At 39.7% G+C, this 24,767-nt stretch overlaps 3 protein-coding genes across 4 annotated transcripts in view; 1 reads left to right on the top strand and 2 right to left on the bottom strand.

Moving 5' to 3' along the window:
• Window positions 1–217: 217 nt before the first annotated feature.
• LOC111243045 (fatty acid CoA ligase Acsl3-like) lies at window positions 218–11,160 on the top strand. The gene is made up of 5 exons (XM_022788067.2): window positions 218–377; window positions 3,130–3,313; window positions 5,421–5,583; window positions 5,766–5,969; window positions 6,148–11,160. Exons 2-5 carry the CDS (start codon window positions 3,132–3,134, stop codon window positions 7,807–7,809), a joined length of 2,211 nt encoding a protein of 736 aa, XP_022643802.1. The 5' UTR covers window positions 218–377; window positions 3,130–3,131; the 3' UTR covers window positions 7,810–11,160.
• Window positions 11,144–24,767, bottom strand: part of LOC111243048 (uncharacterized) — a 15,119-nt gene continuing 1,495 nt past the window's right edge. Inside the window, exons 2-6 of one of the 2 annotated variants that reach the window (XM_086978373.1) lie at window positions 13,452–13,644; window positions 12,997–13,162; window positions 12,328–12,558; window positions 11,831–11,959; window positions 11,144–11,317 (exon numbers count right to left, since the gene is read on the bottom strand). In XM_086978373.1, coding sequence (XP_086834499.1) covers window positions 11,238–11,317; window positions 11,831–11,959; window positions 12,328–12,558; window positions 12,997–13,162; window positions 13,452–13,644 — 799 coding nt within the window. In that variant the 3' untranslated portion in view covers window positions 11,144–11,237. Of the gene's footprint in view, window positions 11,960–12,327; window positions 12,559–12,996; window positions 13,163–13,451; window positions 13,645–24,767 lie in introns of both variants that reach the window. The other variant, XM_022788070.2, reaches the window with a different exon arrangement.
• Ahcy (adenosylhomocysteinase) lies at window positions 14,565–17,341 on the bottom strand. Its single transcript, XM_022788068.2, has 3 exons — window positions 17,096–17,341; window positions 16,522–16,685; window positions 14,565–15,704 (listed from the first exon to the last, which is right to left on the bottom strand). The coding sequence occupies exons 1-3, from the start codon at window positions 17,193–17,195 to the stop codon at window positions 14,658–14,660; spliced, it is 1,311 nt and encodes a 436-aa protein (XP_022643803.1). The 5' UTR covers window positions 17,196–17,341; the 3' UTR covers window positions 14,565–14,657.

The raw sequence follows: 24,767 nt of genomic DNA on the forward strand, positions 1-24,767 counted from the left end.
TTAACAATTCTTACGGGGCTGCAGGACGCGTCAACTACTAGTTAACAATGACCCGTACGTCCTGTATATTTCAAATAGATAGCGCTATCAATTCAAATGCATTTCTTTATTTCCCTCCTTGCTTTACACCAAACGGATTATATATACTACCTGTATAATTAGTGATAAATAGAATATTAGTGTTTATCGTAGCAGCCATCAGACAGATAAAAATTGACCCTGCAAGCACAATTCGCGTTGTAATCTAGGGGGCGCAGGCGCGGTAGCTGCGAGCCAAAATAAAAATATTCTACTTCTCTTTTTTAGTCACGGATACGCCATAATTTGGTACCACTATCACCTACAGCAGCTTACAGTAGCCAGAATTTTGCTCAAGAGTAAGTAAAGCACTGTATCGAAGCTGTATGAGCCAGCATTTTAATAATTTATCAAGCAATAATCTCCCACTTGACGAAGCCACCAACCGTGATATATTTAACTTTGTAGCCAAAGACCCTTTTTTTCTATCTACTACGTATTTTTAGCAGTGGCCAGGAGAAAATTACCGCGCACCTTTGTCAAATGGGGCAGAAGACTGTATGGACGCAAATGAGACTTAATGATATTGCTGTGTGCGTGTCCTCGCTGATCAATACCATTATATTGTAACGGCTAGTTTTCTGAACGTGTTAGACGATAGCTATACGATCAATGGATATAATTTGTTGCGCATATATTTGAACTAGCATCCTCCCGAACAGACACCAGAGTGGATGGTCGTGTGGTACCTTTGGAGGTCATACGTGAAATGAAATGATGAACCACGTTATTGCCACTGAAACTGGAACAAAGGTGGCGTGATGTGTAGAGGCCAGCCAGGCAGCTACCCAACTTGTCTGTTTTGGCCATTTAGTACTTTTTTCCCCTTCTCTTGTTCAACTGCTTTTGCTTTACTCCTTGTAGTGAGCGATCTGCCCTGTATCTACTCGGGTTCTTTACCCGCTAAGACTCCACTAGAAGTAATGTCCAGCGCACATAAAACGCTTTCAAAGGTTCTATCGTTTTGTATCAGCACAGCGTGCTTACCACGAAGCGGCCTACCATGATAATACAAAAATGTACATTACAGTGTAACGTAAAGTGTCAAGCAAGCTAGCAGCAAAGAAAAACGGGGAAGGAGCTCTTAACATGCCGCTGATACCAGCCAGCAACAAGCCCACTAAGCTTTCGTTGAATTGAATAGGCGATAACAGTGGGGGCGGAAGAGGACAGTATTCCTCATCGATAATCACAATGTGATAAATGAACTGCAATGATGTCGCTGATGATGCTAAAAATGATGACCGCGGCTCGATAGGTCGATTTTGAGTTATACGGATCGTACGAGGAGCGAGATGGAAAACCAAGCCAGCAGAGATAAAGGGGAAGTGGGAAAAGAAGGAGGAGGAGGAGGAGCAGACGAAAACGGATTATAGTGAACTTACATTTTTAAGGTGGCAAGCCTACCAAAGTGGAGACCATGGCAGCTAAAAGATCTGCGTCCGCAGAATAGCGATACAAACAAAGTCGTCATTGCTGCGACGTTTGCCTATCGAGACATCAAGTATCTTTATCCTCCCGTTAGATGCAGATAGATGTGAATGCAGTGATTTTTGTCTCCGAGCTATAGTTTTGTTGACGCCGCGTTCGCCGTGCCCCTGTTTTGAAATAGTCGCACTACAGCTTCTGACACTGCTCAAAGGTAATTGATCGGTTAAGTTAACAGTCATTGCGACTTATTGGTTGCTAACCAAGCATGGTTCAACAGCAATTCGACAGCCTGACTTACAGCACAAATGGTCTGGATTATAAGAGAACGGTAATACGCACTGATGGCTCAAAACCTCTTCGGTGTCTCTTGTTCGATCGGTGTTCGAGTTAGATCGTTAAAAAGCTAATGTCTAAAAATCGCTTATTGATATGACGTAGACAAGCTGTACGAAAAACAATGGTTGACGAAAATTAAATTGGGTAGAATCATTTATCTACGAACACCTTCGGTATGATGAAATTGTTTTGTCAGAAATAGTATAGCCCCTGTTCCAAAACCCAATCTACTAAGCAGTATGTAATCCCAATGAATAAATAGCTACGAGAAAAAACTGTGTAGCTGAACAGAATGTAGATGGGTTCCTTGAGCACATTATACTGGAAAAAAGTATCCCTAAGGTTTTTTCGATGAAGCACGCCAAGCTTGTAGTGGTACGCTCGCTCGCCTGCCTGCCTACCTGCTGTTAACTCACCTAGATTCAGAGCACGCAAACGCGCGTTTAATATTTTGCAAGCGTTTAGATGTCAACGACGTTTAACAGTCCCTCGTTTTCCTGGAGAATAAACGTGGAGTAGCAAGAAACGTGCATAACGTTCTGGTAATAGGTGGTACCAATGCAGTGAAAGGCTTTTGGTTTCCAGGCTATAAGTCGTAGACGAACTAAGGAGCCTTTGAAACGATCGTCGTCTTAGGCGGAGCCGCAAAACCAGTATTGACAATGATGTGGAAAGCTCGCATTGGAACTTGTGCTGAAGGATCGCACAATCCAGTTAGTAGAAGGAGTAGCTTCATACGAGTGATGTCTAGCCATTTTGAAAGATTTTTCAAAAACGGAAATGCGTACACCAAGGACGTACCAGCTTCGATGGTGGATTGGCTTATACACTACTAGTGTCGCGTATTTTTTGCCGAAAAACTCTCACTGCTTCGACTCTTAAATTCAGATCTAGCTATGGAGAAAAGACGTAAGAAGATTCAGTGCGAAGGCCCGTTCCGACGCCTAGGTCCAAAAAGGGTTTCTAATATGGGAAAAAACTGTGGTTTACGTAAGCATTATATCAAAGGAAACAACTACGAGTGTGCATACACAGTTGTCACTGATCCAACTCATCAATACTTGTAGACACAGTTTAATGTCGACGGAACCGTTCGGATTCATTGTTTGCGGAGGTCGCCTTTGGATAATGAGCATAATGCATACATGTCATCTCGTTCTCTGTTCTAGTCCCATACAGAATGATTATATATATATTATAAATCATCCATCATGTTACATCGTATTAGTGTAATGTATGTCCTAAATGTAACCTACTGTCTTTCATTTCTTTGATGGTTTACAGAGATGAGCGTTGGTGGCCCTTCAACCCCATCGGGTTCCTCACCCACTGCCAGCCAGGGTGGGTCGATCACACTCGCGCACCACGTAGCCATCGGAGCGATCAAAGCATTTAACTATGCCTACGATGTGCTTACGCTACCATTGTACACCATCGCCCAACAGCCCTGGCGGAAGTGGTACAACAGGTACGTTTACTTGTCCTAAAGCATGAGATAACTACAGCTTAGCTTACTACACAATCGACAATGGTAGAATTATATCAACTTCAAGTATCCCCTCAAGTCAGTGGAACGTGCTGATACGCTATTTAGTAATATACGTATAATGTTTACGGTATATGAGGATCTCTTACTATTAACAAATAATTTACACTATTATTAGAGAAAATAGTCACACAAAGACAGCATATACGTATATATTATCTGATTCTACAATGTCAATTAACTGGGATAGGTATACTGACGGGAATCGCGGGAACTCGGAAAGAAATCCTTGCCTTTGAGTACTAAGATATTCAGTCGGTCGGATCATCTACATCGTGCTGTTGAAGGCCTCGTCCGAAGGCCATATCAAAAAATCCCTAAATATCGATCCACTGCTATTTAAATGTAGGCCTGTAAAGGCTGACCGTAAGTCGATAGGAGCAGAGAGCTGTTGCTACGTGCCGAGTTAAGTAAACGCCAATGACAACTGTGGCGACATCGGTAGCTGTGTCAATAGGAAGTTTACAATGGCGATTTTTCAGCATGATTTTGACTTACTCGACCATTTCTGTCTATCGACTTTAGACGACAGCGGGTAGCGTAGACGATACAAAGCAGTAATTGTTCCAACCCTGAGATTTCTCATAAACACATTTTCTGCATCTTCGGAATATGGCATATGGAAGACAAATAGAAGTCATTTGTACCATTTGTAAGTATGCGATCGCATCCGGTAGTAACAGGCCTGTGCTGAGTCCCGTAAACAAGATCGGTACGTTGAGAAAAATCTTTGTATAAAAGATTTTTTTAATTAAAAAAAAAAAGTAAAATCTGTATAAGATTTTACCTTTTCTAGTAGTATAGTCATGTTTGATTGCAATATCTGCTTCACTGTTCATTAGATCAATTGTTACATAATAGACGTGCCTTTAGTATTGACACACTCATTTGCGAGAGGATCTTGTATTTACTCGTTTTCTTAGAAATACATCAGTAAACGTTTTAGGTCAATTCCGCTAGTTGAACTAATTACCCAAAGGCTCAGGTTCTTACGGTTTATTTAGCTAAAGGCTGAATTCCACTCCGTTTTATACAAGCAACTGAGTACAAAAGACTAGTCAAAAGGAAAACGCTTTTCGTAAAGTAATTGGAAATACATTTTACATTAACCTAGTTTTTCGAATGAACATTGGGCGTTCAAATTATTTTCAGCTAAGTTTTCTAATCAAATAGATTTGTTTTGAGGTTAAAAGGCATAACTTACCTTTGCACAATTTCAGACTAGCCACTTTTATATGTAGTAACTTAACTTTCTACGATTAAACAGCTTTGCTTCCGAGTTATCTGTTAAGTAGCCTGGGCTAAGCCAAATCAGAGGTGACACAATGTGGCCTGACATTGTACGAGTCTAGGATTATAAAAGTAATTGGGCTGCAGTTTGTCACATTCAGATACAAACTACTATTTATTTAACAACAGCACCGAAATAATATTTATGGGAAATAAGATAAGCAGTGCTCATCATTTGTTATTCTGGGCTCCTTATCGCTGTGTGCGAATACCCTCGAACTATAGCTCCGTCTTAGCTTAATTACAAATAAACGCAAGTAGCTTATACTGAGTTACTTTCTTAATCAGAGTGGGAAACTACAATACGCTTTATGCGGTCAAAAAATTACCTCTTCCAACCTTGTTATTTCTGTGACGATGCCAAATTATAGCCGATATTGTTTTACCTGTGTGAACGTCCATTGGCAGTGTGGCTCAACATTATTTACTATATGATTTCAGGGATTTTGGAAACAGGCATGAGTAATTTCTAAAGGACAAATATATTGTTTTTCTCTATTACTTATAGCTCTTCCTAAACATTTCCTGTTTTATTAAAAGTGATACACCATTGTTTATTGTACACTATTTCGGGTCACATATAGCGCCGCATGTCTGTTTAATGAGGTTATGGTTGATGTCTTAAACCGTTGACAGTGTTAAAAGTGGAGTAATCTACAAGAAAGGCGGTACCTTTTATACTAGCTTTCATAAAAATCGTAAACGACACTACATCCATTTTATTTGTGTGCTATTATAGAACTCTGGTCTATTCAGAACTTCGTGGACCAGATTCATCAGGCCCGTATGTGCGCCGCGTGCTTCGGAATGGAGACATTTTCAACGGAGCAAAGACCGTAGACAAGATTACCCGAAATGCTATCGCAGCCTATCCCGACAAGCCATGTTTCGGTGCCAGAGAGGTAAATACTCGCAATTCTTTATTTTTATTTATCGCTATGTATTTCTCGAGAACGATAGTGTATTTGTCTTGACTTGTCTTATTTCTGGACGATTAGATCCACCATGTGTGAGCTGCCCATGTAACAATTTATTGTAGTTCAGGCATCTACCTAATTTCGATGATATTTGTTGTGTGGTTTAGGTATTTGGAGAAGAGATGGAGCAGCAGGCGGATGGCAAATCATTCAGGAAACTTATTCTGGGCGATTATAAATGGATTTCATACCGGGAAGTAGACAAACAGTTGGACCTAATCGGGAAAGCATTGATGTCGCTCGGGGTTCGCCCTCGTCAGAACGTCGTTATCTTAGCTGAGACACGAATGGAGTGGATGCTCACGGCGCAGGTAAAGTCGCTGCTAGAAGGGACAGAACGACAATAATATGCACAATACTCGTACAGATAGTATTTACCACAGATAAGTAGTATCTATGTTAAATATCCAGTATTATGATGAAAATATCATCGGAGAAAGCTCAACATTTATATTGTTTTTTTTGTTTGCGGTTTTTCCGTTGTTTCAGGCCTGCCTGCGGCTGAATATCCCGGTTGTGACACTTTTTGCGACGCTCGGTGAGGACGGAATCATTCACGGAGTGAATGAGACAGAAGCGACGCATCTTGTCACCTCTCTCGATCTTCTACCGAAGGTTGTCAAAATACTCCCTCAAATGTCCTCGTTGACGCACGTCATCTACATGGAGAACCCGATCATGAAAACAAAGCCCTCCAGTCCGCCCGGCATCAACTTGATACCGTTCTCACAACTCGAGGTTATTGGAGCTTCAGCTGATAAAGAGCTGCAAGGAGAAGTTCCAGGACCTGACGACACCGCCATTATTATGTACACGTCCGGTTCGACAGGTGTTCCAAAGGGCGTCATGATCGCACAATCGAACATTGTGGCCACAGCTCGCGGGTTCGCAACCATCGTTCCTGAAACGCTCGATGACAATGACGCATACATAGCTTATCTTCCACTGGCCCACGTACTTGAGCTGGCTGCAGAGCATTTGTCACTTGCATTGGGTTGTAAGATCGGCTATTCATCACCGTTGACACTTACGGACAAATCCACCGGAATTAAGAGCGGACAGAAGGGCGATGCGGCCTTGCTTCGGCCTACCATTATGGTATCAGTCCCGCTTGTCCTTGACCGAGTGCGAAAGGCCATCACGGAGGTCGCTGATTCGAAGGGTCCTTTCTCCAAGATGTTCTTCCGCCATGTTGTGGCTTATAAGAACTTTTGGGTAAGGCTGGGCTATCGAACGCCGCTTATAGACAGGCTCGTTTTTAACAAAGTAGCGGCACTACTTGGTGGCCGCATGCGTGTTATTGCCACCGGATCGGCTCCCTTATCTGGAGATACCCACGATTTCGTGCGAAATGCGCTTGACTGCGCAGTCGTGCAGGGTTACGGGTTAACTGAAACAGCAGCCGGGGCTGCCATTATGGAGGTCTGCGATCAGTCTTGCGGCAAAGTTGGCGCACCGCTGGTCGGTGTAGCCGTTAAACTGGCCGACTGGGATGAAGCGGGCTACCACGCACTGGACAACCCTCCACGCGGCGAGATCGTCGTCGGGGGAGACACTGTCGCTAAAGGGTACTACAAGAACGACGCTCTTACTCGTGAAGTATTCTTTGAGGAAAACGGAATCCGCTGGTTCTATACGGGTGATATTGGCGAAATGTGCTCAGATGGTTCAATTAAGATTATCGACCGTAAGAAGGATCTCGTCAAACTGCAGTATGGCGAGTACGTCTCGCTTGGTAAGATCGAAACCGAGTTAAAAACCTGCCCAATTGTGGACAACATCTGTGTTTATGGCAGCTCCTTCCATACGTATCTCGTGGCGCTAGTCGTCCCAAATCGTAAAGTACTATTACAGCTGGCCGAACAATTGGGCAAAAATAGCGAAGATTCGCAAGAGAATTTCACAGCTATGTGTGAAGATGTTGAAATGGTACGAGAGGCGACGGCATTGATTATAGAGCACGCACGTGAGGCACAGCTAATTAAAATGGAAATTCCTACGAAGGTAAAGCTGTGCCATGAGGACTGGCTGCCGCAGAACGGACTCGTGACCGCGGCGTTCAAGATCCGCCGGAAGCAGATTCAGGATTTCTACCAGGAGGCCATCGACTCGCTCTACTCCAAGAGGCACGCCAACTCAAAGTCCACTTAGATGTACTAGCGAGCCTTAGCAGGCCCCATGTTAAATCCCATTTAGGGAAAAACAGGTAGAAAAGATGCAGGAGCGCATAATTGAATCAGAAAGCTAAGAAGTAGAAGAAAAAATAGCTTCACAATAATATAAACGAGCATACTGAGGACAGTCACCTCCCTGTAACTGAGCGATACAACAACCGCAGCAGCCACAGCAGAATCATCTGCAATGGTTTTTGTAAAGGCGTTTGCAGCAAAAAACCTGTGTGTGGCACGCCCTGAATTTAACACATGCTCTACCGTCAGAATGTTTCCTTCAGCAGTATAAGTGAAAACAAAGAAAAACAAACTAAGAAAAAAATTAAACAAGATGAGGGCGGGAGGTGCCGGCCTGAAAGCCACGCACACGTATTCACAAAAACACGCAGCAACAGTGACACACATACACACTCACTCCCTAACAAGAGAACTCTGTTGCTAAGAGGAAAGGCGAATTCATTTAAGACCGTTGACGAACACCTTTCCTCAACTTACGTCTGTTCATTCGTAATATGATTATGTATTCGGGAAGGTTATCGGCGGATTCAACTGGGAACACGGAGTATATATTCTACCAAAAAGAGGGGGCCATACACATTGGAACGGGGGTTAATCGCCATGGATTTGCTGAGAGCCAGGCTGAAAGGGCAGGGTTGAAAAAACAAGACAAGCAATGGAGAACTTTGTTCGATTACTGTGTGGAGCCATTTATAAGAGATCAGGTATTGGACGTTTGGCCGCGGTCGCTGCTATTTTCTCACGCTACCGCACTCAATTTTACACCGTTTATTGTTCGCCAGTATAGGAACTTCAGGACAATTATTGATAATGACTGCACTGCTTAGCGTTACGCTTGCGTTATTATAATAAGGCAATATCATAACTTATTGCGCTTTTTTTGAAACTGCGCAAATGAATCGAGCCGCAACATAGAATTATTAGCGTAGCAATCAATTCGTATTAGAGGCCATTGCGGCTGAAATATGTCATGCGAATATTACATTATTATAGTACATATCAGTCGGTTTGTTTAGAGGAACAACAAAGTTTTCTTGTTTGTTATTACTAATAGCTGCAAAGCCGAACGCGGTACCGTGCATAGGCATTTACACAGTCATTGCTACTCTAACAACTACAATGAGTCTTTTGAATACACTGTTCATGTTGGGTCCAGCTTTGTACATTATGTTTTAATATATATTTTTGTATCTACCATATACAATTCCGTTGAATCTGCTTCAATTATCAATGGATTATTAACGAATGATTACCATTAATGGGTACAGTTAATTTATTAATTTTTAGGGTTAATTGTATAGGGATGCATGTACGATTTACGATTTACGAAGATTTCTAAGAAGAAAGCTAAAAGGGTAGTTAGAAATAGATTGGGGAAAACGCCGCGCTGGTAGCGAGTGAATGGGATGGGTGGAGGAACGCGGGAAATATAAATAAATGTCGGAATCGCATAAGATTATGTAACCAATCGGTTAAAGAAATGGCGAATGAAAATAAAGATGGAATAAACGGTTTTAAGCGATAATGATTGATACAAAAGAAGAATGATGAAATGATAATGGTAACAACAACAATGTTAATAAGATATTATACCTAATCGTAATAAATAATAGTCATAGTGGAACGTTTAGCTAACAAACGCCTAGGTGTTATGTGGTTGATTTATATCTATGTTAACGCAAATAATGAAAAAAGTGAAAGACGTGTTCGTATATACAGGATATATATACGACCTAGTATATTTACACAGCAAAGCGACTGGCTCTTAAATGAAATTTAATCATCATTATCCTTAACAATAGCTATAAATGTATTAATTATATTCTAATTACTACCCTTATGCTTATTGTTTTTTCAGGAATTTAGATAAAATGTACTATGATATTAATAGTATTATTAACATCGAAGTGACTGCGGCAGACAGCCAGTATATCACATCTATATACACGTACACACCTTTGTGGGTCGCCTCCGGGATATACATACATAGAAAAAGAAAACATTGGCAACAAAAGTTTACTGGGTGAGCAAAAGCGGAAGCTATGAAAGGCGACTGAATCGATGCGCCGGACAGACACATGTGTGATGATTAGGTGATCTTAAGGCGGGCTAACTGATCACTAGGCATAACTGCAGCAGTTTGATCGGATGAACACGATATAACAGAGGGGAAAAAAATGTTGCCTGACCAGGAAATAAATGTAGCGCGGGAAGATATACACTGTCCGACCATCTGAGAAGCTGGATTTGCTTAACGGGGGCTTGCGGTTTTTTTAGAGGATTTTTGGAGTTTCCGGCAATTGTAGACCACTCCTGAGAACGTAACCAGATCATAAAAGAAGTAGGAGGTACAGAATGGTTGATGATGACGCTTTGACACAAATTAAAGATAAGCAAGGAAGGCGGCCATATAGGATAACATAAAGAGAAATATAGAACGATTTCACGGAAGTTGTTGATGAGGAGCGGGAACGGGTAACGTTAAAAAATCATATTCCCTTCCTCGAGTCAGTTGTACATAGGTAGACACGAAAAGAAAGAATATTTTGAGGGTCAATAAGTAAGCTGGAAGATGAGCCGTCTATCTAAGCTAAAAATAAGCTTGAGGTCGGAGATGGCGCAGAACTCATGTAAAACTTAACTGCAAACAACTGCAGTTAACTTTTCAAGGTTTTCAAATTTACCATGCGTATATGACATGGACCACGAACTAAATAATACATAAAGTAAATATACATTAATAAGGAAATAAAAGAGAAACTAGGCGCAGTTCTACCGAGTGAAATGTGGGGTAAAGAGAGCAGGGACAAAGAGGAGATGGGAAAAAAAAAAGAAAACTTTTGTATTGGGGCTTAACGGTTACGCTACTGTGAGGTCCAATAACAAAAATCTTAAGTTGTCGTGTTGGATCGATATAAGAGTGATTAATGGGGCGAAAAATTATGCGGAGATGGAAGATTATACGGAAACTACGGAAAAGGATTGCAAAGTTACGTCTCTACTAACTAACGAGAAACTACTAGAAAGGCGCTAGAAGTCTTACAAACCATGTTACACTCAAAGCTAGCTGAATAAGCGATAATTGTTTTGGATCCTATTACGTATTACGTAACTACAGAAATCTTCAGCAGCACCCAGCAAGTGATGAGTTTCGAAAAGTTGATGAATAGAACCAGCATTAAGAATCAAAATGACTAAGAAAAACGTCACGGCCCTCGCGTTGCTCATAATAACAAAATAAAACCAACAACAACAACATTCAATGTATATAATAAAAACGAATATACCGTAGACGATTTGTTTCAAAAAGTAATGCCTTTCATTTATTTCGTCGCTAAACTTCTGCTGTATTAGATCCCTATATATTATAATATATAGAAATCTACTGGATCAGAACTTTTCAGCTCGATTTAATAATTCGGAGACCGAACCGGGATTGCATGTGAGTTGGAGAGTTACTGGCCTTTTGACTAAATTAGATACAAATAGAGTTACATAAGAATTTTACCAATTAGATTCTCTCTGAAATAGCTGAAGAAACATTTTGTTAAAACTGGCAACAAACAAAGACGCACTGAAAACACCAATCATAGCGCGAGGAGCTTTTGGATACCAAGGCTATCGCTGTGTCGTGTGCCCCTTAAAATTAAGGCAATATGCCGAAGCAATAACTGGTCATCGGTAACAGCCAAACCTCATTTTCAGAGGGGTAGTAAGTAATTATTATTTCGATGATCTGATTCGATATAAAGCTTCTCCATCGGAACCGTAAATTGTATTCCGTATCCTATATGTACCATCTGAGAAGTGTTCGTCGGCGATGGCTGCTCTTGGCGGTTGTTTATATTTTAGAACCATTGGTTTATTTTCATCTGACTTTGCTAGATCCTTCTTTCTAGGCTTTTTCTGGGTTCGTCTGCCTTCTACCTGTGGAAGCTCTTTATGGCCAGCGATATCTTTAAATTGACCTAAACTAATATTACCCTTTCCACTGAACTCGTTCACAAATTCTATCCTGAAGTTCTTTGGAAGATCGAGTGTGGTGGCTGCTTCAGGGTCATCCTCACAGTCTTCGCGTATATATTTCCTACTGAGTCGGTAAGCTATTTTTTCTGCAAGTAGCACAAATAAGTATATACAGCGTGTTAAAACCGCTATCACAAAACAGAAGCCAGAATGTTTTTTGGATTAGATAAAATTAGACCAACTAGCACCTACTGCAGCTGTTTTCGACAGTTTACCTGCTTTTTTCCATTATAAATTGATTTATTAAAGATCTATTAAACATCAAAGTATTTGCAAACAACTTTCGTAACTTTTCTTTATAGACTTGATGTTTTGAGGCATTCAGACGGCTGATTTTGCGATATTCTGATATGTCAAATCCTCCACAGCTCCTTTAATCGACCAGATGTGACCTAATAAAAGGTACTCGTGTGTACAAATAATTGTTAAAAACAAAAACCAAGAAAAAACATACCAGATTTATTCGGCTTATCATCCGAACGATGCTGAATGATTATCTCTTCTTTTGATGTTTTCTGGTCTTCGGATTCTTCTTGTTTTGAGCCAAGAAGGAGTTTGTACTCCTGAAGCATTTTGTAATGTTCTCCGTTCTGGCCAATCCTTATTGGCACACGGATACCTGCAGTTGCCGCTGGCCTTGGAAATTCGGAACTGCCTGACTTAAATGCTTCATACTGTAGCTTATCTGTAATAATACACGTTTTTAAACTTTATACAATAATTTGTTATTGCTTGTTTCTATTACGTACAGAACATTGATGTTTGGTCCTAACGGTGGATCAGCAAGCTTTCTGGTCAGATACAAGTTTTAAAAAGAATTGTTAGGGTCTGGTGGAAGAAATCTAAAAATGGAAGACTGGTTATCCTTCTAAATATCTGGCCGTTATAGACTCGCGCCAACGAGGGAGATGACGTCCTTTATAAAAAAAAAAAAGTTTTGGCTTTATAAAGCTGAACCTCCTGTAAACTGGATTTGTAATCGCATAAATATAGTAAATAATAAAAGTAATAATTTTTTTATTGATTTAATTGACTCGCTGCCTTTTATTCTTTTTAAAGTATTATAATGTAATCTACACATCGTAGCGAATCAATTTTTACACAACCATAGTTGGAAATTCACCTCCAAGGTAGAGCTCAATTGTCTTCTTGTGTAATGTGACAGATCCTTCCTCTGGGCAGTGTCCCGAATACTTAATTTTCTTAAGTAACTTCCATCTGAGATCAACTTCAGCATCATGCTCGGCGATTTTGTTCTTTTCAATAAGGAATTTACTCTTCAGCAATCTCTAAAAGTATTAACACACCAAATCCACTGCTAGAAGCGTGAGAATTAGCAATTTATGCTTTATGCTTTTCACAAAGATTATCGGATTTCTAACAAATATATAAATACATCTTTCTTGAATTGCTAGTTTCATATTATAAATTATTTTTTCTATATTTTACACTCTTGCATCTCACCCGCTGCCGGGTAACCTAGGTTAATTCTTGATCTATAGAGATTTTTTTCCTCCAATCAACCAACTTTGTATATCAATCCTAGGTACCTATACTTCTTTGCTAAATAAAATATACCTTTGCTCCTATAGCACTTATTGGAAATTCCTCTGCGATTTTTGTTGGAGTCCATTCTTCAGGATTCTTTCGATGAAGGTAAATAATTTGTTGTTTAGCTGCCCAGTGCAGTAAGTTGCTCTCAGGAGGATGAGGATTTTCCTCTTTTTTCATTAGAATTTTCTTTATCCGGTGACGCTGCTCTCGTTCTTCTCTGGATTGGTGGTCATCAGATGACGTCCGGTGGTGGTTGTACAGTCACATGAAACAAGGCAAGGTTTAAAATAAACTAAGACAATTGACCTGAAGGTCCATATGGGGTGGCTCGTGAACAGGGAATTTGATACTTTTAAACGCTATTCGATCGCTAAAGCCGGTACTTACGACACTCCAAAAGACTATTGACCAATATACGGAAAGTTTTCGTAAGTGCTCGATTATGGACAATACTGCAAAACTATCTTAGTAGGATGCAAAATCAGAAGGGCACATGAGGTCGGACGTATGCAAAGCCGGGTAGTGCACATATCCGATTTTTCAGTAATAACAGACTTCCGAAAGTTGCGAAACTGTCCTAATCGAGGATTGGCAAGGATCGTCGGGCCGTCTTTCATTATCACGAAAGTAACAAAGGTATAATTCTTGTTCCTAAAAAAATATCGCATCTAATTCCGTAAATTAGCTCGGGGATACTCTGCATTTGTAATAATTTGAATTCAACAGATAATTTGTAGTTCAACATAAAAATTGAGTACGTAAACCTGTGTAACTTGACATATTTGTTTTCGTTTTCTACCCTTAAGGATATATTCCTTTGTATGTCACTGGCTAGTGTATTTCAACCGTTGCTTAGATTTCCAGCTTTGTCTTAATATGTAATAACAACTTGCTCTCGATAGTACTCCCCCATCTTTTCTCCTGCTGTTCTATCGTTTCTTATATCTCCAGCTCTTCTGATCTCCGGCTCAAACTACTAAATAGTGCATATTTAACTTTATTGGATAGTCGAACAGTATAGGTTCATCAAAATCAAAAACATTTAAGGTTCAATATCAAAACACTCCCAGATCTTCAATCACATCCAACAGACGATGATTCTTACACGTTCATTCATTAATAAATACACATTACACATCTGTTAAATACCACCTGTATTTATTATGTCATGCGCTGCAATCTATACATCTCTGTATCGTAGAGTCGTTGGTACTGCTTTTTTGTTGAGCTTTAATACCGATAGTGGTCGGGCTTGTACGGCCCGCCAACAGGAACATCAATATACTCAGCCTGATCCGGCGTCAGTTGTGTCAGTTTTACACCCAACTTATCGAGATGAAGACGGGCTACTTCTTCGTCAAGTTTTTTGGGCAACATATATACACCAACTGGGTAATTCTTGGGTTTAGTCCACAGCTCGATCTGAGCAAGTACCTGATTTGTAAAAGAGGATGACATTACGAAACTGGGGTGACCAGTCGCGCAGCCTAAATTTACCAGGCGTCCCCTTGCCAATAGAATGATGTGTTTGCCGTTCTTAAGTGTGTAGCAGTCCACTTGAGGCTTGATCTCAATTTTCTCTTTAGCATTCTGGTCCAGCCATTTAACATCAATTTCAAGATCAAAATGTCCAATATTGCAAACAATGGCATCATCTGGCATTTTCTCGAGGTGCTCGCCTCGAATAACGTCGCGACATCCTGTACACGTGACAAAAATATTGCACCGACTGACTGCGTCCTCAAGCGTTGTCACTTCGTAACCTTCAAGAGACGCCTGAAGTGCGTTGATTGGATCGACCTCTGCGACGATTACACGGGCACCGAAACCGCTCAAAGACTGAGCGCAGCCTTTACCCACGTCGCCGAAACCTGCGACGAAAGCAGTTTTGCCTGCCAGCATGATGTCAGTGGCACGTTTAATACCATCCGCTAAAGACTCCCGACATCCGTAAAGGTTGTCAAACTTGCTTTTTGTTACGGAGTCATTCACATTGATGGCGGGCACCTTGAGTTCGCCTTTTTTCAGCATGCGGTACAGGTTGTGCACGCCAGTTGTCGTTTCTTCCGAGATGCCTCGGATGTCCTTAAGGTATTCAGGATGCTTCTTGTGTACAATATTGGTGAGATCGCCACCATCATCGAGGATTAAGTTCAACGGCTGGCCGTCCTTGAAAATGAGCGTTTGCTCAATGCACCACTCGTACTCCTCGTCAGTTTCCCCCTTCCATGCGTACACTGGAACGCCACGCTTGGCCATGGCAGCCGCTGCATGATCCTGTATATAAACATATAAAACAAATTAATTTCTTGCGTACTCCAGAACACCACACTCAGAGCCATGGCAGCCGCTGCATAGTACTGTTTACGACAACATCTAATTAAGCGGAATAGAAACCCCGTTTTTAAAGGATATAATTTCTAATCTACTTAAGCGGAACACAGGGCAACCAACACTCAGTGAATGATATATTATGACGACTGACGATTGACTCGTACAAGGAACTAAAAAAACTTCAGCTATGCTCCGTTCTCTAGTAGTATTTATCACATGTAACTGTAGGATAGCGTTTTATTCTATGCATATTAAGTTCCCTCAATTCAGTATTGATTGACTCGTCAACACAGAACGCCACCTTCTTGAATCCGGCTACCCTCTTTAGGCGGCACCGACGCCCCTTAATATTAATTCCTTTTCACAAAACCTTTTTACTTTACCAAAGAGCACCCAAACATAGCCGCGTAGACAGACAGTCTATCTAAGTGCTACTAATGCCGGTAACAATAGATATAGATGACAATATAAGAATAGAACGTAAGATGTAGACGAATGGAGTCCAGTCTGGACTTGCTATAAACAATGGCTAGTTATCTCCGAAATCCCACTAAATTATCGGCATTTTTACAGATTACACGGTTCCTACTTCTCCATGATTTCGTGGATTTGGTAGAATGTTCGTGTGAGTCCTGTGTTTTTCACTATACTCGACAATCGTTATCATGAGTATTTAATTTGGTATTCACTGACGTGCATGGACAACAGATATTACGCTTTAAGTAACATCTATAAAAATAAAGTTTTTAATTTTACCTACCTGAGTGGAATAGATGTTACAGCTAGACCATTGAACCTCCGCACCTAGTTCGAGAAGAGTTTCGATAAGAACCGCCGTTTGAATAGTCATATGAAGACAGCCCGCGATCCTAGCTCCCTTCAATGGCTTCTCGGCGCCGTACCTCTGACGTAAAGTCATCAGCCCTATATTCGAAAACAAAATATTGATGTAAGCCTTCACTTTTAGTTACTGTGCATGAGGCTCAATAGGATGCTACTCTAAAATCTTGTTGCCTTCGAGAACGGTGTTGTTATGATATTATTTATGAATTATGTCAGCTACGCAGTTTATAGTTATATATAATGAAAAATCGAAATTAGCCCCGTTTATCGGGAAACGCTGAATTAATTATTATTTATTAAAGAAAAAACCTAATCAACCAAGAACTCTAACGTTTGGTTTCTTCATAACGCTTTCGATTACGTTATATAAATTTCGATTACGCTCGTATGTCTATCGCAGCGAATGGAAATTAGATATGAGTGCAACCGCATATCTAATTTCCATTCGTTAAAATCGGCAACTAATGTAGAAACAAAAAAAACATATTTACCGGGCATCTCGTTTTCAGCCAAAGTAATTTCCTTGCGGCCCAACTCCGCAAGTTCGATGTTGGCCACTTTGTACGGAGGTTTTGATGCGGCTGGGGCCATTGTTATATCAACGAGTCAAATCACAACCTACGGAAATACGCGAATGCAGCTCCGCACAATTTATGTATTTACTCTTACGCGTTTCACACGTGTTTTGTACGAGAACCGGCTTGCTGCCGGCTCGCTAGGAAGAATGCGTGATGGTCCCAAAGGAAAGGGCGATCCGAGCGCGCGAATATTTGAATCTACCATTGCGTGTGACATACATCAACATCGGTGTAGCTTCGTAACCGTAATTATTTCTTACTGATAACTTTTGTGCTCAGCTAACGAATAAAGGTAGGCAGTCCAGTATTGTTAGCAAAAAGTATATGCTGTGCAGTGAATATTGTCGGGAGGCATAAAAACCCGCCGATTGTAAGAAATCATCCACTATGCTAAAAACATGACTTGTGTTACTTAAGGGAGATGCTTACATTTTATTAATAAACTTGTAACGTTTCTAAGTGAATAAATCAAGGCTGGAATCGAAGTCTCTCATATTCTCTCACTAAGATTGCTTAAATTTTAATACCAGTATTAGTACCCAAAAGTTCATATAACGCCGAGATGAAAAATTGAGAAAAAATGAAGCTCAGAGTAATATTTTGTAATAACGTTTTAAGGCAAGCTGGACCAAAAAGCCTTTACCGATTTGGATCTACATGAATAATCCATATAGTGGAAGCGTAATCTTAGGCTCCGCAGATATATTCTTCTATAATGTTAAATTTATCAGCAAGCTCTGCGCCACGCTCAGTAGGATATCGTTGAAGACAATTCGTGTGGAGAGTGATGACACCTCTCTGTATCACACCGAGTATAAAATACGCATCCATGTTAGCATCGCTGCGTGAACTTCAGCCAACACAACAATGGTTGGCTTTAGCACATACTGAAAAGAAATGACGCTGGCTAACCGATATCACAGAGTTACTTAGAACTTGACGCTTTATTTAATGGCCTTTTCTCAAAAACTTATTGGGCCGACTTCAGCAAAAGACACTCTTAAGCATTGTAATATCGTATCGCCATATCGACTCTATGGAGTTTGTTAAAACACAACGTTAGAAGGCAAGCGATTTGGGCGGTGAAGATTTTGTCAAAAGGAGAGGTGTTGTCACAGGGGCGCACACTGACGTTGACTTTTAGTAGTACATCGGGATGTATATATACATATATAAATGGTTTTAAGTTATTCTATAAAACATGTCGTCAATCGCTACGTTAATCCCTAGAATAAAAAACAATAATAGGCAGATTATATACAAATCACAGAAGTTCATTTTTAGGATAGATACGATTATATGTGAGGTGTATGGAAAATATATGCGTCATTAACTTGTTCTAAAGTAAATCTGTTTAAGTGGTGATAGGTAACTAATAACCTTTCACTCAACAATTATTGAATGATCTATACGATGGAGTGACTTTGTATCACTGATGCTGGTTGATCGCGTCGTAAGTGGTAAATTTAATAAAATCAATAACAGATGTGTCAGCATAAGTCAATTAAAAATAAGTGGTTAAGTGCCTATAGCTACCTTCAGTCTCGCAAAGAAAAATGTTAAATCGCATATGTTCAATGAAATGGCGGCATATAATTAACGAAAATAACGTATGTTAGTTCCAGCTTTGGTGGGTGACCACGATGCGCGCACTATCTGCCGGACCGAACGATTTATGAGAGGCCTCTTAAAGAAACAGGCACTTCTGGTAAATAATCCGTTCGCTACACACTGTTTGCCGCATGCACTTGTGTCGTTAACGATACGATACAATATTTATCTATCTACGTTTGTTATTACAAGTCCATAGATTTAACTTTTGGTGGTTTACTTTCTTGTAGCCCACCAGAATAAAATAAGGCATAGCATTTACGAGGATTAGGCTTTCTATTTGAGAGAGAATATTTATGGATAGACTGATTTGAATTTATTTCTAAGGGTTTCTGACCGCGGTCTAATCACCCGTAACATCACTATCGCCTTTTTTATTGCAATTTCATATAACATCTTAGATGTGGATATTATAAAATAGAATTGCTGCTTCGTAGTATCGAATGGCTCAGTAATCAGCTCCAGCGCTAAATGCCTTTATACTTTGAATCAATGGATGTAAAAACGTTACTATATGTGATCATGCGACGGGGATTGGCACCGCTGAGGTCGCGCAGCCTGAAGAAAGTGGAACTTATTCCTTGCATTTCTAGACTGCATATGCGCGTAAAAGCTATCTTGTTTTGCCGGACACGAAAAAAAAACATTTACCTTACATGATAATTGTCTAGCGTAAAATGAATATACAATTGAAGTTTACAACAACAGCTCAGTTTCAAGAATGGGAGCATCCGCGATGCTCGAATTCTTTCTAGATTATCAATTGTAAGCAGCGGGGTGATATCAAGGTGTTTTTGCAGTGGCAAATATGACGTAACGTCTAAAGCGATTTACCCACCACTCGTTGTCCTACAGTCACGAGAACAATACGGTGTCTATTGCACCGAGTAGCTGACATCAAAACCTGGAGCACCTGAAAACTCAAGGCGCGATTGCCATGTTCCTTCGCTGGACGGCTACAGCGTTAGGAGAGGGTTTAGGAAAATCGCCTATATATCCTCAATTTTCTAGTTACCTTCAAATACGTCAAAATGATATCAAGGTAAAGTGCCTCTTTCGAGTTCTGACGTTATCGGGCTGCACTGCTACTTTTAGCGTCCAAAACTTTAAAAACGGATTTCGAGATCGAACTGTTGTCATAGGTCATGCTAGAAACGGATCTTCCAAATTTTGCAAAATGCAGTTATTGTGTCGTCCATCATAGTACACTAACTGTGTTTGAGCGAAATTTATACAATTTGTCACAATCGTCTATAAAGTAATGGTTTTTTAGAAATTTTTATAACATATAGACAGTTATTTTTCAAATTTTCCTTAGACTTCAGTTTGCTCCAAAGTCTGGAGTTACATTAGAGATTTCTCTGGGTGTCTAATTTCTTTAAATGGCTACACGTTACCGACATTAATTAACGCTTGCATTGCTTAGGGCTTGCGAACCCAACAACTACAATTTGGCTAATTATTTTCTTCCTTTGTATAATAACGTAATAGCATATATATATATATATATATATATATATATTTAACGCTTCATGGCAAAATAAAAAAAGCACCTCTGCCCCGCTTTGTCCCAGCTGATTAGTCGTGTATCGCATTTTACAAACCTAACTGAAGTTTGAAATATAACAAGCAAAATGTTAGTCTATTTTGTTTCACCTTTTTTTTTTCAATAAACTCCTATAGAATTTTGATCGTTTGTTAGGCTGTCACAAAACACGCGTTAGCATACGAACATGTGTTTCCGAAAACAAACATTCAGTTAATGGCGCAAATTTTCAAATGCCTTATGCATATTTAAAATCCGAAAGACGATATTGGTTGTACAGCATACATGGCGAAAATATAGCAGGACTGGTAAGCACCGTTTCGAAAGTTATATTTTTAGCGCGCTGCTGTGATTTATTCTCTGTAAATGGAGATAAAGATTATCGTAATTAGCAGAGCGATTCCAGTTCTTGCTTGCTATGAACATTCAACTAGCTTTTTATGTCTATAGATTTAAACTGTTTACTCTGCCAGATTATATAGGACGTGAAGGTGATCGAGGTGGAGATTTTGAACCTGCTGAGTTTTGGCGTGATAGAACTAGGTAGTAAGGAAGCAAAGCTACAGCGACAAATTTCCCGTAGAACGTGCGTTATACAACAGGAAAAGATGCTGGATCAGTAATGATAATGAGCATACAAAAGATCCTGTGAAAAGTAAATAGCTATACTTGGAATACGATTTATCTATAATTTAAAGAGGGAGTTTTTGTTGAAGACAATAGTAATACTACGGTTCGAGATAGGGACACTTAGGTTTTGGAGAAAGAGAAAGTATACGAAATTATAGATACTAAATAATAAATAAACAGGTTATCTGTTCTATATAGGTAGCTATACTGACTGATCGTCACAAATGCAATGGGACGAGCAAGTATTTAACATTTATTAGCACTCGGCATTTGTGATTGTTTTACGCACAGTTGGAATAGGTCAAAAACAACAATCGCGCACGTATTAATTAGGCCCTAAGAAATGCTATTCCGTCGAAAGCCTTATGTGACTGAGTAAAACTCTGTCCAGAGTAATTCGAAGTTTTTTAGACGAGAAGTGTAAATAGTTGTATAGATCTTGCACGTTCTGTTATTGCGTACTTCAGCGGTTATTGCGTACTTCTTGCTTTCAGTGCACGGTTATTCCGTGCCACGGTGGCTCTTCAGCAATCAAAAGTTAGTATTTAAATAGAAAAATGACAGGCTTCAAATAGTCAAGGCCATCTATCTGCCCTGATTTTGTAGTACAGCTCGAATACTGCCAGCTGGAGTTTCTTCAAAGAGTTCCCAAACCCCGCGGAAGATTAATTAGGCTTCAATGATTTCAAATGTCAACAAACAAAGGGAACATAGATTGCTTACTTTCTAGGCAATTTATTGTCGTTTGTCGGGCAAATACGTAATGATGTTTATTTTCAATTAAGGCAACATACCAAACAATCGAGAATCAAGTTAGTATGTTGAACGGTTAACGAGCTTACAGCTAAAATATTTGCATTTGAAGACAAATTAATAACGAAAACACAGATTTGCATATGTACTTACAGAGCAACAAAATGAAGTTAAGTTGCAGGCTAGACTTTATTTTCAAAATTATTCTTACTGTAAAACTTTGGTTCTTTTTTTTCACGAAGCTACATAACTAGCTGAACACGCTATAGCGAATATATTCGTATAAACGTTTCTGTTTATGGTAGAAACATTGTTTCGAAATAGGCATATCATAAGTTATTGAACATAAGTGTATAATATTGTAGACATTACCCATCCAGAGCTGGCAGTAGCTCTATAAATAGAAAATCGGTATACTATAGGTGGCAGTTATCCTAACCCATTCCAAATTGAGCCACTTCCACTTTTTAATTTTCTAACCCAGTCTTCTAGTGGTGGCTTCAAGACCAATACAATCAGGTGGTTTAGGCGCATAGACCAGTGAGCGAATAAATCAGCACTTATCAATATAAAGGCCAACACTTCGCTTGAAATGCGCCTTTTTAACTTTTCCCGCGTAGCGTTTTGAGTTTCGCCTTCGGTACCACTATTCCGCCTAGGTTTAGACGGCTAATTGAGCTCTTTCTAATAGATCCTAGCAAACATCGTTGCTGGAAGAAGTAAACAAGATCGTTTTGACGCAGACTAGAAAAACGCGCTAATTAACAAGTAATTAAATTTTAATTTTCCATCTTAAGCTAACATGGTTAATTACGAATAAAATTATATACAAGCAAATAATAATAATGCTTGCGTAGAGGTTCGTGCTGAGTCATTATCGTCAGCCCTATCAGATGGACTCATACACATTTATACAGAATTGACTCGTGAAACAGTGTCCACTGCAAAAAATAACGAAATGTTCTAAACTAGGGTAACTGAATAAGTTATACCATAAGTTTAACCTCACTTACGGGGCCAGGCGGATGGTCGTAGATTGCGGCAAGGTGACTGTGATAGGCTTCAAACTGACTATTGCGTGTTAGCAAGAAAAAAAGCTAAAAGGGTAGGTAGTGATTTTCAACTTCTTGTCTATACGCTCCGATACATTTCGCTATATGTAAACACTTTGTGCTTATTGCGTACAAATTTCTGTTCGTTGTCTTGGTGAATACGGTACGTACGGGCCAAAGGGTCAGTGCCATCTATACGGAAGCCGATTTCTAATAATTTCTAACTAATTGAACGTCCCATTGAAACGGTACGCGCTAAGCACGATCTGACCGATTGGCATCTAACGAGCTGAGGATCCATTTCTATTGACACCTTCACAGTACGTTACGTATCTGCACCGTTCCGTTAGCTGCTATCGTATATCATCGATACTCTTACTAGAGTATCTAGAGTATAATGTCATTAACCATGCCTGCAGTTTATCGACCTCAAATGATTTCTTCTTTTCGTCTACAATCGATACAGGGTATCTTCTTAACATACGTAGCTTTTTCTTACGTATTCGAAGAGTTTGCTATCTGATAAAACCATGGTGCCAATCTGCTGGCTTATATATTGTTTAGCTTCATCTCCTGCAGGAGCACAAGTTATCTTTCCTTGTACATTAAGGACAAAGCAATAGCTAAGAAATAGTCTATATCGAAATAGATGGGTTTCTATTTAGAGATAGGTGATTTTAAATATATTTCACAATTGCAACATTACCAAGATCACAATAAAAATTTTGATAACAATAATTATAAGACTCTACAGAAACTTTCAAATCGCTTCAAACTTCAGAACTCCCAAGTCTTATGACTGAAAAGCGGTCACTTGGTGGGCAAGCTAAAAATGACTATCAAAAGTCCATTGAGCCGCAGAACAAAACGCCCCCCAAAAAATTATTGGATAAAATGGAAGCCGATGCGTCAAAAGTTCAGTGAAGAATCAGGTCAAATTGAGCTTTATGAACTACTCCAGTTCACACTTAGGCTTTCTCAGAAAAACTACCTTACAGGCTCTCAGGCGTAAACGACGTACACAAACAAATTTAATATAATTGTCACGCGTTGCTACTATTTATGCAGCTCTGCATAACAGTGGAGTATGACACCGACGTTGAAAGCCTATACATAAAGGAGTCCTGTAAATTTGAAGCTTTTTACAGCTTTTGATTAGAACATTACCATTATTACACATGTCTGTCCAAACTCAATTTTAGCGACTTACTCATGACCTTGTGGAAAAATCGTCCAAAGTGGATATTGGTGTTCTGTCAAAGAACCTGAGCCAACCGATATGACGAGTTATATTGTTTTTCTACGCCTATCAAGAAACATAATTGTAGAAAAGCAGCACGTCATTGAAATAAAACCGCGATATAAGGTAAATAACTACTTAATGAACTTCTGTATAGATATTTTATATTAAGTATATCACGACCAAACCTACAAACTAGATCCTTATAGCATACATCTTTCCAATCCACAGCTCAAATAACAGCTACTTGCACGTGTACAGGCTAACGCTATGTAAAGACGAAACGACTTTCCTTTTATTTCGTTAGCCAAACACATGAACTTGGAAAATTTAGGATAGAAAAAAGGTTGGTATGATTTTTCTCAGGTTTACAAGATAAAAAAATTCTTGATTGACTTTTATGCGAAACTATAGTAAAACGTCAAACGAAGTTAATGAAAAGAAAAACAAAAGACCTCTTTTGTAGAAGATATGGTCGGGCTACGGTAAAAGCAGCTCAAACATACGGTGGCCATTAAAAATTGCGTGATGATTTGCGTTAAGAGCCTGGAAAGCTTGATGAGCAGATGAACGCTGCGCTTCAAACCTCATCGTGCTGAATCAAGAGCTTTGACTTTTGGCTCCCCTTAGAAATGGACGCTCTCTAGAATGGAGGCAGATGTCTTTTAGAATGGAACGGGGCTACACGTATACAAACGAGTTTATATGGTTTGTGCATATTTTCAATATCTATCTATCTATGTAAATCTATCT

This window comes from Varroa destructor, unplaced genomic scaffold, assembly GCF_002443255.2.
Source record: "Varroa destructor unplaced genomic scaffold, Vdes_3.0 BEIS01000001.1, whole genome shotgun sequence".
NCBI classification, from domain to species: Eukaryota; Metazoa; Arthropoda; class Arachnida; order Mesostigmata; family Varroidae; genus Varroa; species Varroa destructor.

Coding starts and splice junctions, on each gene's coding strand:
- LOC111243045 (XM_022788067.2), top strand. CDS start 3,132: ATGAGCGTTGGTGGCCCTTCAACCCCATCGGGTTCCTCACCCACTGCC. Junction 5,584..5,765: donor CATGTTTCGGTGCCAGAGAG/GTAAATACTCGC, acceptor TGTGTGGTTTAG/GTATTTGGAGAAGAGATGGA. Junction 5,970..6,147: donor AGTGGATGCTCACGGCGCAG/GTAAAGTCGCTG, acceptor CCGTTGTTTCAG/GCCTGCCTGCGGCTGAATAT.
- Ahcy (XM_022788068.2), bottom strand. CDS start 17,195: ATGGCCCCAGCCGCATCAAAACCTCCGTACAAAGTGGCCAACATCGAA. Junction 16,686..17,095: donor GGCTGAAAACGAGATGCCCG/GTAAATATGTTT, acceptor TTTCGAATATAG/GGCTGATGACTTTACGTCAG. Junction 15,705..16,521: donor GTAACATCTATTCCACTCAG/GTAGGTAAAATT, acceptor GTTTATATACAG/GATCATGCAGCGGCTGCCAT.